Source organism: Brachyhypopomus gauderio, chromosome 11 (assembly GCF_052324685.1).
Source record: "Brachyhypopomus gauderio isolate BG-103 chromosome 11, BGAUD_0.2, whole genome shotgun sequence".
Classification (NCBI taxonomy): domain Eukaryota; kingdom Metazoa; phylum Chordata; class Actinopteri; order Gymnotiformes; family Hypopomidae; genus Brachyhypopomus; species Brachyhypopomus gauderio.
This window is the reverse complement of record NC_135221.1, coordinates 4,058,085-4,074,162: the sequence shown is the minus strand read 5'-3', so window position 1 is coordinate 4,074,162 and position 16,078 is coordinate 4,058,085. Positions and strand designations below refer to the sequence as shown.

The 16,078-nt window shown below is 46.5% G+C and overlaps 1 protein-coding gene across 1 annotated transcript; it reads right to left on the bottom strand.

Annotated features, from left to right (window-relative positions):
• Nucleotides 1-11,500: 11,500 nt before the first annotated feature.
• On the bottom strand, nt 11,501-15,870 carry gask1b (golgi associated kinase 1B). The gene is made up of 4 exons (XM_077021126.1): nt 14,470-15,870; nt 13,898-14,103; nt 13,442-13,668; nt 11,501-12,039 (listed from the first exon to the last, which is right to left on the bottom strand). The coding sequence occupies exons 1-4, from the start codon at nt 15,377-15,379 to the stop codon at nt 11,832-11,834; spliced, it is 1,551 nt and encodes a 516-aa protein (XP_076877241.1). The 5' UTR covers nt 15,380-15,870; the 3' UTR covers nt 11,501-11,831.
• Between the last annotated feature and the right edge of the window lie 208 nt (nt 15,871-16,078).

The window sequence follows — 16,078 nt, the reverse complement described above, 5'->3', positions numbered from 1 at the left end:
ATTTTATGAATGAACTTTTGGCAAAGGAGCATTTCTATGACGCATTACACCAGTACACTGTCATGGTCTTTGGAGAGTTTGTGCTTGATTTTGTTTACATTGTAACAGTGGGCGTTATCACGGTTTTCACACCTACTTTTGTCCATGTATTATACAACCTCATTTTTTTTTCTGTCCTTTTCTTCATCTCTCATTCTCTCTCTATCTCTCCTTTTCTCCCACTTTCTCTTTTTCTCTCTGTCCATCTCTCTTTCTGTCTCTCTCTCTCTTCCCAGTCATCTCTCTTTCGTCCCCCAGAGAGAAATTATAAAGGAAGCAAAATGGCCGTGCCCGCTCTGTTAATGCGTGTTTGTCGGCGGTCGCGGGCGTCTCTGGAGAGCTCGGTTCCCTCAGCCCAGTGAAGATCAGTGGAGCGTGCGTGCCAGCCCTGTAACCCAGCCTCCACAGCCCTGATCTTAGCGCCAGATGCCTCCAGCTCCTCAGGGAGTTGTACTTTGGAAATGAATATCGTGGTGTCTGATTGGCTGCAGCACTACCATCTTGTCTGTCAGCACATAGCCCTGCCCTAACTTTTAAAATCACCCAGATGCTCTGTTCTTCAAATAAGCCCCTATGTTAACCAGTATTATATAGCCAGATAAGCATTTAGCAGATGAGTGCAGATTCATATTTTAATATTTTTTAATGAGTGTACTAAAATATTTCTTACGAAGCAGGCATGCAGACCACATACAAACCTGCAGCAGGAATGGACTACAATGTTGTCAATGACGTTTAGTAGAAATATACTATAAGTCGGCCTGATAACACACCAGCCATGTTATGTGGGAGATATCTTTCAGCTGGGGGTGTCCCCGGGCTGTTCAGTCATTTCCCTTGTCCATGTCAGTTGGCAGCAGCTGACTGTGGACGGTGTGAGCTGTGGATTAATCACTGAAGAACACACAACTCCCCCAGACGCACGTCCACACACAATCATGTCTGCTTCCCACACCAAGGCTGTCGCCATGGCAACCTTCACAGAAGCACCAAACTGCTAATCATCACGGCGATTTACAGCAGATAGCACTCCTGTTTATATTTTATTCAATGTTGGAGCAAATTACTAAGTGGGGTACATCAGAGAGAAAGAGAGAGATAGAGAGAGAGAGAGAGAGAGAGAGAGAGAGAGAGACTTAGTATACCCAATGTGTCACGTTGAGGACCCCGGCCCCTCCCTTTTGGGCGTGTGTTTACGTAGTCTACGTGCATCGTCTGCGTCTGTGGATATCTCGTGGTGATGGCTATGTCATGTGATAATCCGTCTCACCTGTGAATCGTCTCGTAATCACCTGGGGTTAATGTGGTTTGTCTATTTAATGTGCGCTCGCGCAGTGTCCTGTGCTCGTCGTTGTCTAAGTCTACACGTTGTGTATAACTGTTTAGTGTTCGTGCGCCGATTGCGCAACTATTGTTAAATAAAAGTGACGTTTGTTCTGCAACGCAAGGATCCCGTGTCTCATCCTTCGCCACGAGCCGCGCGTCACAGAACGACGAGCCGCGAAGAGACACCAACATGCCAGGCTACGCCACCCGGCATAAGAAGGCGGATCGCCCCAGCAAGCGGCACCACCGCTCTTCTTCCTCTCCCCCGCGCCGCAAAGCCCAGCCGACTCGGGCACAGCTCATGCAGGACCCCGAGTGCGCGTACCTGCTGTGCGCGGCTCGGGAGACATCCATACCCGAGCTGGCGGAAGAGTACCGCCGGACAGCGGCACAGGTGTGGGAAGAGAGGCACCCGGCTCCTTCCCGGGAAGGATCACCCATACGGGTGAGTAACCCCGAGCTCCACGAGGCGTCGCCACCAGAGGGCGTGCTCGTAGAGGAGAACCCGCCGACGCTGGCGCAACTGGAGGAGGACCCGGTGTGCGCCTTCCAGCTGGCCTCAGCCCGGCGGCTAGAAGAGAGGGAACCCGAGCTGGCAGAGTCCCTCCGCCAGGGCGCGGTACGAATTTGGAGGGAGCGACACTCCCCTCCATCCCGCGTCCTCTCGCCTCTGAGGGTGGGCTCCTGCACCTTCGGTGCTACCGAGTCCACCCCAGAGAGCGAGTTTGGGGAGGTGGACTCCGAGGAGGAGCAAGAGGAAGCGGAAGAGGCCTACCCTCCCTCTCTGTATGATGCTTCCACCGTTGACTATGGCGGGGAAGGGGAGGAATCCTACCCCCCGTCGGTGAACGACTACAGTGAGGAGGAGGAGGAGCAAGAGGAGGTGGAAGAGGCCTACCCTCCATCTCTGTGCGATGCCTCTACCATTGACTATGGCGGGGAAGGGGAGGAATCCTACCCCCCGTCGGTCGACGACTACGGTGAGGAGGAGGAGGAGTCAGAGGAAGAATACCTCCCTCCGCCCGTAGATCCCTCTCCCACCGTCGAGGAGGGGGAGGAGTGCTCCGACGGCGGGTACTCCGCCTACCCCGCTGGAGACGGCGAGGAGGAGGAGGGCACGGACAGCGACCTCTATTCAGAGGAGGAGGGCAGTGCGCCTCCCTCCGAGTGTTCCGTGGGAACTGTAAAGGGAAGGGGCACTCCTGGGGAGACCGCGTCCTCCAGACCTTCCAGGGCCAGCCCCATGGACTATTCCCGGGGTGAGAGCCCGGCTAGGTCTATGGAAGGGGTCCTGGAGGGCGAGGAGGAGCCGATGGACTATGAGGAGGAGCTCCCTCACGCTGCGCCTGGCAAGCCCGCCAGCTACGCTGCCTCGGATACGTCCGCCCGCGGCGTTGCACCTGGCACGTCAGCCCGCCGCGCTGCCCCTGGCACGTCAGCCCGCCGCGCTGCCCCTGGCACGTCAGCCCGCCGCGCTGCCCCTGGCACGTCAGCCCGCCGCGCTGCACCTGGCGGAGAGCCCGCAGCAAAGGCAGGAGGAGCACCGCCTACCGCAGCGCCTGCAGCCCCAGCAGCTCCGGACCTCTCTCCCCTGCTCGCTCTCCTCCTGGCGCGAAGCCTGGCGCCCATGTCGTGTGTGTGTGTTCCCGTGTTTGTCAGTCTTCCCCTTTGTGTGCCAAACCCGTTTTTCCCTCTTGTGCCACTGTGTGTGAGTGTGCCTGTTTGTGTGTTTGTTCCGTTTAATGTGTCTTCCGTCTTTTCCCCCGTCTTCCCAGGGAGGGTGTTCTAGGCGGTCCGTGGCGGACGCTTCACCAAGGGCAGTCACCTCCCAGACGCAGGACTGAGCGCGTCGGATCCGCCCATCGTCGTGGGTTCGGGGCACTCGGTCCTGTTGGCACCCCGGGACGGGTAGTGCCCTTGGAGGGGGCGTCTGTCACGTTGAGGACCCCGGCCCCTCCCTTTTGGGCGTGTGTTTACGTAGTCTACGTGCATCGTCTGCGTCTGTGGATATCTCGTGGTGATGGCTATGTCATGTGATAATCCGTCTCACCTGTGAATCGTCTCGTAATCACCTGGGGTTAATGTGGTTTGTCTATTTAATGTGCGCTCGCGCAGTGTCCTGTGCTCGTCGTTGTCTAAGTCTACACGTTGTGTATAACTGTTTAGTGTTCGTGCGCCGATTGCGCAACTATTGTTAAATAAAAGTGACGTTTGTTCTGCAACGCAAGGATCCCGTGTCTCATCCTTCGCCACGAGCCGCGCGTCACACAATGTTTATACTTGATCTTCAACAAAACTACAAAAACAAGGGTCTGAATATCCCAATGAATTGTATTTTTTATTTCAAACGCATAAAATAAGTGCACTTTAATCACCAATTATCATTCAGCAAAAATTTTACTACTGCAAGTTATATATCATTTTAGGATAAAAAAAACTGTTTTAGATTAGCTTAACAAGCAAACAACAAATCAATTATCTTAAATGTTTCCAGTTTTTAAAATGATAACATTTAAATTACCATCTAAATGAGGGTTTTTTAAACACCTCCACCCCAAAAGGCGTAGTGTTAACATTTGATGGCCCACACATGGTTAGTTCTATATATTAAAGCAAATTTTATTATGCATGTATCAATGTACACAATAAACATCAAAGAAAAAGCTTTTTCTGCTATTTTATAGACCTATTGTCATAAAATCTGTAGGTTAGATTCTAACACTAGATGGCGATAGAGTTCTCTTCTGATTCTAAGCTGTTTGTCAGCTTCTGTCTACAGAAGAAAAACGCCTTTGAATATAAGCAACAATATGACTGAACTGAATTTTTAAGTAAAATAACAACAATCTGAGACCACATGCTCAGTTTTGTTTGAACGTTAACCTTTTATTTCTTTGGTATAATGTCACAAATAAGTAAGAATGAAGAAGGAATTTTCATCCTCTGAGGATTTTCCCCTCTGGAACTGCGTAGTGAGCGCAGAAGACTGACCCATGGAGAGAAGTGTCTTCACTGGGTTGTGCTTGTTCACATCCGGAAGTTCTGAATCATCTGCTCTGGCGGACATGGTGACTGAGTTTGAGCAGCTACACAGAGGTCTCAGCGGTGACTCCTCTCCCTCCCCAGTGTATCTGAAGCTCATTCACCCCACTCGTCTACCGCTAACGCTTTCACACCCAAATGTTTAGTTAATACACACCACACAGACACTAGACAGACACTGTTTTTGTAGCATTACCATTTTTTCATGTGGTCTGTGTTTGATAAGATTGTGTGTGTGTGTGTGTGTGTGTGTGTGTGTGTGTGTGTGTGTGTGTGTGTGTGTGTGTGTGTGTGTGTGTGTGTGTGTGAGCTGACAAACACATTGTTTTATGCATGTTGGCATAATTCCTTTTCTGCACAGGTCAAGCTAAGATGAAGGCCTTTTAGACTTTTCTTTCTAACAATCATATGGTAAATGTGACTTTATTTTCTATTTTACAAAATATGAGCAAATCAAAACAAAGCAAAAATGTTTTAAAAATTTTGAATCTCACGACAGCGAGACACCCCCTAGAAAGTACTGTGTGCCCTTCAAAGAAGCCCTGTAGGAGGCGCTACACCAGGACGAAGGACACCCCCCCCCCCCCCGAAGGCCGTGTGGCCATGTCTGGCGGCCGCGAGGTCCTTATGCTGCCCGATGACTCCACGTAGAAGGAATGATGTGTTTTTTCCCCTCTCATGGCCTCTATACTCCATGCTTCCCGTCTGCACTCTGCCCACATATTCCTGTTTGTCTTCCTGTGCCCATGACACCATTTCCTTTAAGACATTTTCAGACTCTTGGAAAAGCTTGTTTCTGTTTGTGGTGTTGTTTCTCCTCACTGCAAGGAATAAATTCTAAGATATTTAATAATACATGTATAGAAAACAGAATGAAATCAGGAATATGATTTTTGGTTTTTCTATATACTGACACCACCATTTTGTCTTAAATTCAGATAGTTGGCATTAAGAGCCAACTTGGGATTTGAAGTTCTGTCATGTAGTCTAACATCTTCCCATGGCTCTGACCAACCGTGTTAACCAGCACAGGATGTAACTCAGAAGTAGACGCCTCATGACCTGACCTCCTGTAGATCACACTGTGTGCGTGACGCAGGACACACTCAAATAAACATGTCCCTCCGGCCCGTACCACCCCAGTCACTGGTTATTCAAGCCTGAAAGTGATTCAGAAGGACACTGAACAAAAAAAAAAGTCATAAGGCTGAACATGCTTCCTTTCTCTGAGAACAAAGTGCAGAAAGAAAGGTCGTGTTTCAGTTCAGGACAACACATCTCAATTTGTTTCTTCAAGTAAAGAAGGTATGAAAAGGTTCAACTCTAAAAAACCTTTTAAAGCTCAACCTGGTGTGGCCGTAAAATTGAATACATACAGTAGTCTCTGTAGTAGTAGTCTCTCTGACCCAAGATTTATGTAACATTACAGTTCTGGATTGCAAGTCTGAGTTTCTTATACCAATTCAAAAAGTCATGATATGAACTCAGATATACATGCTAATTATTTTTGAGGAGTAATTCTAAGTCAGTCAGTCAAAATTCTGTTCAGAGTCGACATGTCGCCCTGAGCTGAGCTCATGTATCCGCAACGCCATTGGTGGAAACTGGCACAGGGGGTTTATGCAGCACAGTAATTATAGTCCTCACATTGACTGCCATCACCAGTTCTGAGACTGTTATTTTAATCTGAACATTCTCAGAGAGCTCAGGAAACAAATCATATTCAGTCTCTGGGGAAATAGTCACTGGAAAAGCAACTTAGAAGCTAATAATAAAAAATATATTAACTATAATGAAAAAGGGGAATAAAAAAATATTTTTGTCATCTTTTCAGCAGAACCTGATCTGTCGCAGTGTTGATTCAGCAATACTTCACTAATGTGCCCTAATGTGTGTGATGACCTGTCATGTACAACACCATGACCTTTGAACTTGTACATCCCCTGGCTAACTTTACATTTTTGTGTACAGAGTCCCCCTCACATGTTGCCTATATTTAGAGGCGTAAGCCTCTCCCTGCTGAGGCTGACCGGGGACTGTCTGGCACGCCACTCAGGGCAGGACTGGGGAGTGCAGGGGTAACAGGGAGGCCGGGGACCCCCCAATCTACTGAGTTAACCCCACCACAGAAAGAGGGTTCAGCTTCACAGAAAGGCTTTTCAAAACATGCCAGTGGCCATGGGGTAACACAGACACACACACACACACACACACACACACAGACACACACACACACACAAGTACACAAGCACACAGAGCTTATTTGACTCTTTGTTTCCTGGGCATTCCTGTGAAGCAGACAGTGAAAACAACATCCATGTTCTGAGAAGAGCAGGACATGAGGGGGGGGGGTAGAGAGAGAGAGAGAGAGAGAGAGAGAGAGAGAGAGAGAGAGAGATGGGGGCCCAGGAAGAGTTAAGATGCTTATATCATCCTGTCAGCTATGCAGAGTTTCTAAACGAAGGGTATTTCTGACAATCCAAATGTTACAACACACAACATTGTGTCTGAGGCCTGATGCACACTCACAATGGTGGGTTTGATTCCCAGACCTGAGGCCTTGACTGAAGTGCCCTTGAGCAAGGCACCGCTCTGGGCATGTGTACACCACAGCCCCCTAGTAATCACTAGTGTGTGTGTGTGTGTGTGTGTGTGTGTGTGTGTGTGTGTGTGTGTGTGTGTGTGTGTGTGTGTGTGTGATCACTGCACAGATGGGTAAATGTGGAGGACAAATTTAATTTGAGGTGAAAATCACAACTGACAAATATGGAACATTATCTTCATCATCCTGCAGTAACACCTACAACACACACGTGAACTTGCTCTTGTGTGAATCTGTTGCAATGCCCTGTCCTGATCCTGTGACAGGAACAGTATCATCAGAGAAGCTCATTCAGGCTTAAACATGTCTGCCAATCCCATGTGTCCTGCTGGAGACAGCTGAATCTAACACGTTGTCTTACAGCCACCGTTGTTTTCATTCCTTCGTTTTGTTTCTTCGTAAAAAGGCCTGGATACATTAGACCAGACCGAACTACGTGTTCCTGTCTCAGAGAGGGAACCAGGGTGTTGAGTCTACAACCAAATGTTTTGTCATAGAGGACTGAATGTCTATCTTTGCCTGCTATCTAATCTGGAGATCTAATCTTGTAACTGACACACACACACACACACACACACACACACACACAGCCTTTCTCAACCTAATCTGTCTGTTTACTGCACAGGTGGTGAGGGGGTCTTACCTTCTTCAGAAATGTCAGAACAAGCAAAAGAACAAAATCCCCATCAAGGACTCAAAATGATTCACACGCTATTGAGACTCTGACCAAGATGAAGGTTCCTCAAAATACAGGAGACTTACGCAAGTGTCCAACACTGCCCAACACTGTCCAACACTGTCAAAAATATTTTGACATGATCTTCATTCTTGTCTTAAGGCTCTTGTGGCAAATGAGAATCTGGACTAGAAATAAATATTTAGAAATGCCTAAATAGCTTTTCCTTTTTCTAACAATTTAAATCCTAGGTTCTGTGAATGCCCTCTGAGAAACTCTTTAATTATAAGACTCTATAATTCTAATAAAAATTATTTTTAAACTTTAGAATTACATATTCAAACACATTTTATGTATTTCATGCATTGTTAAATGAAACTCATTTTTCTTTATTTACATGACAAGGGAAAGATGTGAAAAATCTGACTTAATGAGATGTTCAGCTGTCTGAAGTTCAGCTGAGGTCATTGCTGTGTGTGTGTGTGTGTGTGTGTGTGTGTGTGTGTGTGTGTACATAAGAACAACTGGCCAGACTGAGGACAACACACAGAAAATACTTGGTCATGCTGAAGTATGTGGAGAAGTGATTATCAGGGCAAACTGTGCTGCATAAAGCTTCTTCTGTTCCTGTGGTAGGAATGACCCTCATGAAGTTGACCACACGCTCAGCTCAGCTGCTGGTGCCCTGAGCGCCATGCGGGGGTGGTGTGTGTGTGCCATGCGGGGGTGGTGTGTTTGTGCCATGCGGGGGTGGTGTGTGTGTGCCATGCGGGGGTGGTGTGTGTGTGCCATGCGGGGGTGGTGTGTGTGTGCCATGCGGGGGTGGTGTGTGTGTGCCATGCGGGGGTGGTGTGTGTGTGCCAAGGAGCCTGAGCTGAGCTGTAATCACAACCGCTGCATTTTCATTTCACATTATTGTGTCTTTTGTCCCATGTGCAAATTATGTTTTGGCTAATGTTATTAGGAAGGGATAGAAATACTACTCTGGTGAAATCACAGCTACACCGGACAGTGACAGTGAGAGGAGTGAAGAGACGTGTGAAGACGTGCTGAAGAGGTGACGCAGTTATCTGGTGATCAGAGATAGCGTGTCCACACAAACAGCAGAAGGACAAACAACAGGACTGGCACAGGGCTTTGGTTGGGTGTGATATCAAACAGCAGATCAAGCTCTTATCTGCCTCATGTTTGATACCTGGTCCCTGGATGGTGCGGGCGGGACTTGGAGACCCAAGCTTTAGGTTCTGATCCAGCTGTGTTGGGTGGTTCGCTCTGGGCTCTTCCTGCTGTCAGATACCCGTTACTGGCAGACTGTGTTTCAAGAGCAGGTGTGTGCATGTTACGTGTCCAAGAATGTGTGAGTGTGGATATAACACTGTCCAAAAAATCTCAGTTTGGCTTATTACCTCAACCAAAAACCAATATGAAAAAAACAACTTAGCACTGAAAGAAGAGGGAGAGAGAGAGAGAGAGAGAGAGAGAGAGAGAGAAAGAAAGAAAGAGCCACAAATACACGCACACTGTAAAAAGAAGGTGTTGTGCATGTGTGTGTGTGTGTGTGTGTGTGCGTGCGTGCGCGCGTGTGTGTGTGCGTGCGCGCGCACACGTGTGTGTGTGTGTGTGTGTGTGTGTGTGTGTGTGTGTGTGTGTGTGTGTGTGTGGCGCGCTCTCTGGATGCTACTGGAAGTCACTGAGGACACTGTAAACTAGGCTGAGTGTCTAACTCACCAATGAGAGGAAGAGAGATGTGAGAAAACACTGTGAGGCTGTTTTGTCCTGTTTTTGTCCTGTTTTGTCCTGTCTCCTTGCCTGCATAAACACAGCAGGCCTGTTTAGAGCCAGTGGCTTCAGCGATGGGCTCTTAGCTTTTCAGCTTTTAGCCACCAAGCTGAACAGAGCTGCACTGCACAACACAGACGCCTTTCACGAGTGGGTGAGTATCAGGTATGGACCACCTATCTGAGTGAAACCAAGAGGGCTGTTTCTTAAGTGCAGGTTAATAACTGGCTCAAGCTATGATTCACTCAAATGAACACAAGCAGAGGAAAATAATCCAGAGTGTGTGTGTTCATTTGAGTGAATCATAGCTTGAGCACACACACACACATACACACACACACAGGTTCAAACTCCTCACATGGTCCTGCTGTATAAGAGCTTTATAAACTTTGCACAACATCTAAACACTTCTGAGGAACCGACCAATGGGCACTAAATAACTGAGATGATGGACTTAAACCTCATAGCAATTTTTACACTGGATAAACTGGATATGATTTTAGAATTTGGTACACACAAATAATTATCTGAAATATTTCAAAGCCCCTTTTAGACCGCAATGCAACTAATATAAGGTCAACTTATATAAGGTCTGTTGGAGTGAATAATTAAACGGTAAAAAAATATAAACCCCTCTATGTACTCATCTGTGTTACTACTTTCAACAGAATTGGTGTAAATAATGAAACACTACAATGTGTGGGTCGCCCCGGTGGTAATGCTACAGTGCAGATTTGAAGCAGAATTGATTTGATTTCCTCTGCTGCTCCACAATCACTGTGTGTTCCTGTCTTGTAGTGCTTTTCAGATGGGCACACACACACACACACACACACACACACACACACACACACACACAACAGCTTCTTTTATCAGGGTGAGTTTATCTAATATGCTCCTGTCGTCCAGTCTTTTTCCTTCCTCCCTCCCTCCCTCCCTCCCTCCCTCCCTCCCTCCCTCCCTGCCTCAACCTCTCAACCTCCCTCTGTTTCTCAGACACATACACAAACATGCACAGATCTGTTAACAAGGCTCAAAACACAGATGTAAGTATAAGGTGTTTTGAACTGATGTGGGATGCGTCTGTTCTGGGTGAGGCTGCTTCTTGTTAGTGGCACTGGGATGGTAAATAGTTGCTTTCAAGTGCAACGATGCCTTTTGAAAGAGACACGCTGCTGACATGAATGTATGTCTGTGGAGTGGAGAATCTATCATTAAACCCAGAGAGCTTTTCTGTTACTGTTTCCCAACTCAATCCTTGTTGACGGGCCACGTTTTTACTCCAGTCCAAATTCCAGTGACTATCCCCACACCAGCAAACAAGAACACTCACCTGTTCAGGTGAGTTGGGTATTGAAAGCAAAAATGTGGACCACCTAGGAATCATGGAGGGCAGTGTTAGGAAATATGCTGAAACATAAGAACTAGCATGTTCACCAGAATTAGCATGACACAGTGGCTTTTTGGGGGACCATATATACGACATGATGCTTCACGCGTGTCAGAGGCATGACGTCGTGCAGCAGGTGCATTAGTGTAAAGGGAACAGTTAGATGTGCAGGGTGGATTAGGGCTGGGATTGGGCTTGTGAGAGATTACAGTAGGGGCCCAAGGATGACTGCCTTACCAGCTGCACGCAAAGGCATCATTATCATAATAAAAGACCCTGACCATGGTGTCTCCCCCAAACTGACCAGACCATTTGGTGTATTTAGCATATGAAAACGGACCAGGACGACTACAGCAGCTCTTGTGGTGGGGCCAGAAGATGTCATTCATTTAGCTTTAATTTGGGATTTTGAGAGCGACCAAATCAACAACCATTGTAGACAAAGACTTCAAGACATGCAGCAGTAGACAGGAAGACTCCCATCCACTCCTACAGTCGCGGAAGACACGGAGCACCTGTCCCCTGCTACAGAGACAGTCTCCTTCATCTCATAGTCCTGAAAGTTAACACTAAAATGTAAATACATCTAGTTAATATGACCTCTGACTTCAAAAAGCACATCAACAAAAGATGCGTTATTAATTAACTCCTTTAAAATGTTTTATTTATTGTGTACCAATTGTTCACCAAGGATACAACAAGAACAAGTATAAGTAACTACATGAGGTGTCATGGCATACAGACATGAATGTTGGAATCTTGTTTTCCACGTGATCTATTTCCAGAGTTTCAGGATGACATACTCATTCAGCCATCCGACAAGCAATTGGAAACAATCATTCTCTATCCCATACAGCGTGTAGACTTGAAATCTGTTAACTGGAATCTATTTCGGGTATTATATCAATGACAGACATTCAAGGATTAAAAAGCAGAGACGAACAGTACAAAATAAGAGTCCCTTTTCGTCCTTTATATCATGTGTTCATGGGTATGATCTTGATGTCATGGGCATTGATGTATCTGAGCAGGACTCTGGCGCGCCTCTCGATAACATCGATGAGCTTCTCCACACCCTGACGGCCACCCTGACTCTCCCAGTACAGTTCGTCCAGAAAGAGAGACTGCAGGAGTCTCTCACGCAACCGCTGAGAACTCAACACACCCACTGCCCCGTCAGGCAACCTGGGAGAGACCACACACACACACACACACACACACACACGCACACACACACACACACACACGCACACACGCACGCACACACACACACACACATACACACACACACACATACACACACACACACACACACACACACACACACACACATGCGCGCGCGTCAGGAATCAATGCTGTCTCAGCCCGATAGCAAGCTAGCCGTGCAAACCACAATACGTCTATTCATCCAGTCTGAAGGAGGCAAATTCTTTCTTTAATTCTATCACATTATTGCATATTTGATGTCTGCAATAAGCTGCTGTGAAACGCTGCTATCTGGGCTTGCACAATACATCATATGTTAATCACCATCAGAATATAGGCTTTTGAAATACTGATATTGCAGAGGGCTGCAAATGCAAAAAAGCCCTAACAAGTGTGTGTGTGTGTGTGTGTGTGTGTGTGTGTGTGTGTGTGTGTGTGTGTGTGTGTGTGTGTGTGTGTGTGTGTGTGTGTGTGTGTGTGTGTGTGTGTGTGTGTGTGTGTGTGTGTGTGTGTGCATATATGCACAGGCAGATTCTGGACAATCTGACATGAGTGTTCATTCTTTACAAATCGCACCATTCACATAATCTGACATTTGTGAATCATTTAAATTCTCTCTCAATGTCATACCAGTGGTTCCAGTGTGTTTTAGTTTGTGTCATTGAACTTTACACTTATCACCCCTTGTGTGCTGCCTGAATGGTTTAGCCCATCATCATATCCATGACGTCATGCCATGCTGTAACGTATGGAATGTGCCGCGCTGTGACATTCTGCAGGAGAGGTGGGGCCGTATCCCCTTCACACCTGATTTATTTCACTACACATGTGTCAGTGCACAAATAACCAAGCTCCAGTGGTGGGTTCCCACACATTGATATCTGCCAGTTGCCAGTCTTAGTGTCCATCGCGATCCCACCAGTATGACCTATCACATGTACAAGTCAATGTGTTTCAACTGTGCTTTTCTCTGACTGTATTTGTGTTAGAAGATTGCAATCCAGAGCATGTCAAATTGGACAAGGATACCAAACATACAGCAGATTCATTAGAAAACATATATGTCTACAAGACACTAATCTAAGGGCTAGAAGAACTAGCATGATAGCACTCTGCACTGAAGCTTCCTCCTGAAACCTTTATTCACACTTTTTTTCTGAATAAGCTGCAAAAAGTCCATGTTATACTGTCAGTTTTTATTAAATCAGGTAAATCATTGCTTTCTTAAAGCACTGAACTGGAATGAAGATGGCTGTATGGTGGAGAATGTTTGACTTTGAATTCTCTCCATAATTTAGCAATTCAGATATTCAGCTGTAAATGCGGTTGGAGAATGCAGGTTAGTCTGTGGGGAATGTGTTTACTCATTCACTCAACTTACTCTTTGATTCCCTCAAGAAGTTTGAAGTCAAGGTTGTCTTCATCTCGGTCGAAGAAGCCCTTGTTGTTGATAAAGACGAGATGTTTGGGGTCCTGGGTCCGGTGGACGATATGAGACAGTTCAACTCTGTCCATATCTGCACATTCCCCGTGGTAACCAAGCTCAACACAGCTGTCCTCTGAGCGCGGCCTGAACCCACAACAGTTCCTGTCCAGCCGCTGGTGAATCTAACACAAAGGAGACACTCAACTCTTATTGTTTATAGTGTCATAAAATAGAACATGTAATGTACGGTACATTAATTCTTACATTGCTGTGACCATACATAATAAGGCTTCATAAACAAGCAGCAGGATTATTGTGTGTGGGGGGACAGAGAGAGACAGAGGAGGGACAGAGAGAGAGCAAGACAGAGAGAGGGATAGAGAAAAGGAGAGTGACTGTGACTGAACCCACCTGCAGCAGAAAGTCAAACAGAGCCAGTCTGCTCCACTCATGGTGGTGAACGCCGGTGCAGTTCCACTCGGGCCGGGGAGCTCCACGCAGCCAACAGCCATGTCTGAGCTGGGCCTGGTACTGGGCCCAGGTCAGAGAGCCGGACGGCTCCACACTCACGGGCTTCACCGCGGCCTCCCACAGGCTGACTGGACAGAGCTGGCCACCTGGAACACAGCGTGCACGGCGAGGCGGGTGAGCGGAGTGAGCAGACGCATGAAACACGAACACCTGCTCTAAATGCTCTAAAAACTGGATGAGTAGCAGTCCTGAAATATGCTAATCTCCTGAAAGGGCAAACGTGTCTACTGTAATCAAGCAAAGCAGTTCTACAAGATATCAATTTTAAAAAATCTTATTCTTCCTTCATTATTATTAAGAAGCCAGTTTTCTAATCCCTCCAAGATACCGAAAAGATGTATTTGTGCTGCCATCTAATTAAAAATATTCAGGTTGAATATTCATATTCATATTCATATTGAAGCGTTTTAAACATGATATTAATTCCTATGGTAAAATGAGAATGAATATACCAAAAACTCGGAACCTCCTGCTGACAGTTGGCAAACTTCTGTTCAGCCCCAGGACCCTGTCCAGGTGAAATGCAAACACCTCACTCATATCGACCGGCCTCTTGATAACGCCACAATATCCGCTGCACTCGTTGGCATTATCTGGGTTTCTGTGCAGAGTTTCATCAAACCTCCTCGCGCTATTAAACAGCAGTACGGGGGGAGAACCTTTGGGTTCCAGACTTTTCACGTGCGTAATTTTACTGTCGGCGAGAAAACGCATGTTGGCAATATCCTCTTTGCTAAACCAGGGGGGAACCATCTGGCTATATATCCTGATGGAACTGACCCTATTATCGTCTTCCAACTGTTTAGTTTTATAAAACGATTGTGCATTGCGTATGATTTGTTTCCAAGTGTCACGAGCATCCGTGCGTTTTTGCTCCCATTCGCCCTTGGTAGGTTTCTCTTTTGGTCCATCATAAGTTTGCGCCACCTGCTTTTTCGGTTTCCTGAAGTTCTTTCTGCGAAGTTTGGGTCGCACAGTCCCCCGTAGGACAGCAGGTTTGTGCCGTTTAGACTTGAGTGTTATGTACACCACGTTAGAGCGTGCTGGTGTTGGAGACCCGTTGGGTTCCCAGAACTCATCAACCGACTCACTTGAATGTTTACGCATGGAAAACACCCCATTACGCATGGAAAACACTCCATTACCCGTCCAGTACTCGGAGCGCCTGTTCTGATGATCTGATGTGTTACTCACGTAGTGTACAGCGAAAACTAAATAGACGAAACAGGCGCCGGCTATGATCAAACTCCTTCTGGCCTTTGGGTATCTCCAACAGCAGTTGGACACTCTCAAAAATGACGAGCAGAGCAAACGAGTGAGCGCGTATCCTATATTTCCAAGACGAATCGGACGTTTCTCCATTAGATTCTGGATTTCAGCATGGTTGGTCGGGTTCCGCCGCCTCTGTCCCGAGAGTACCACGTGTAGTTTTACTGTTTCGCGTTTTTTTGCGCTTGGACCTTAGAAGAGGAAACTCCAGGAATAGAGGAGGCGCTGAAGTTGCGACGTGGATCTCGCCGCTCGTCGGTTTGTGTGCTCGGTGGAAAACGTCACTTATTTCCCTACAGACGGAGACAACTGCACCAGGAGGGCTTACCGGATCAGCCGAGACAACAAACTTAAAAGTACGAATAAAAACACTGACAAGAATAACGCTCCCCCACGGAAATAGCCTATAACTCGTGTTTGGAACTTCAGAAGAAATGCGTTCCCGTTTTAGACAGAAAGCCTCATGTAAATCTCATGATATCTAAAATATATTCCTTTGTTTTCTTTGTTTTATTTTCATATAAATATCATATCGTACTGAACAGAGGTGTTGAAAAACACGGATGCTACTCAAAACTGATCAAGATACGGAAAAAAGAAATTTGAAAATTGCCATGAACATATATCAAAGCGACATCTAGTGGAATTAACGTGACTTGCGGTGTGTCTAATTATATCTCTTGACATCATAGTATTCATAGTATCATCCTTTCCTTAGGCACCAGGATTAAACAAACTAGATAATACATCTAGAATGAAGGGTATTTCTTTTATTTATATAAAATGCAAAGC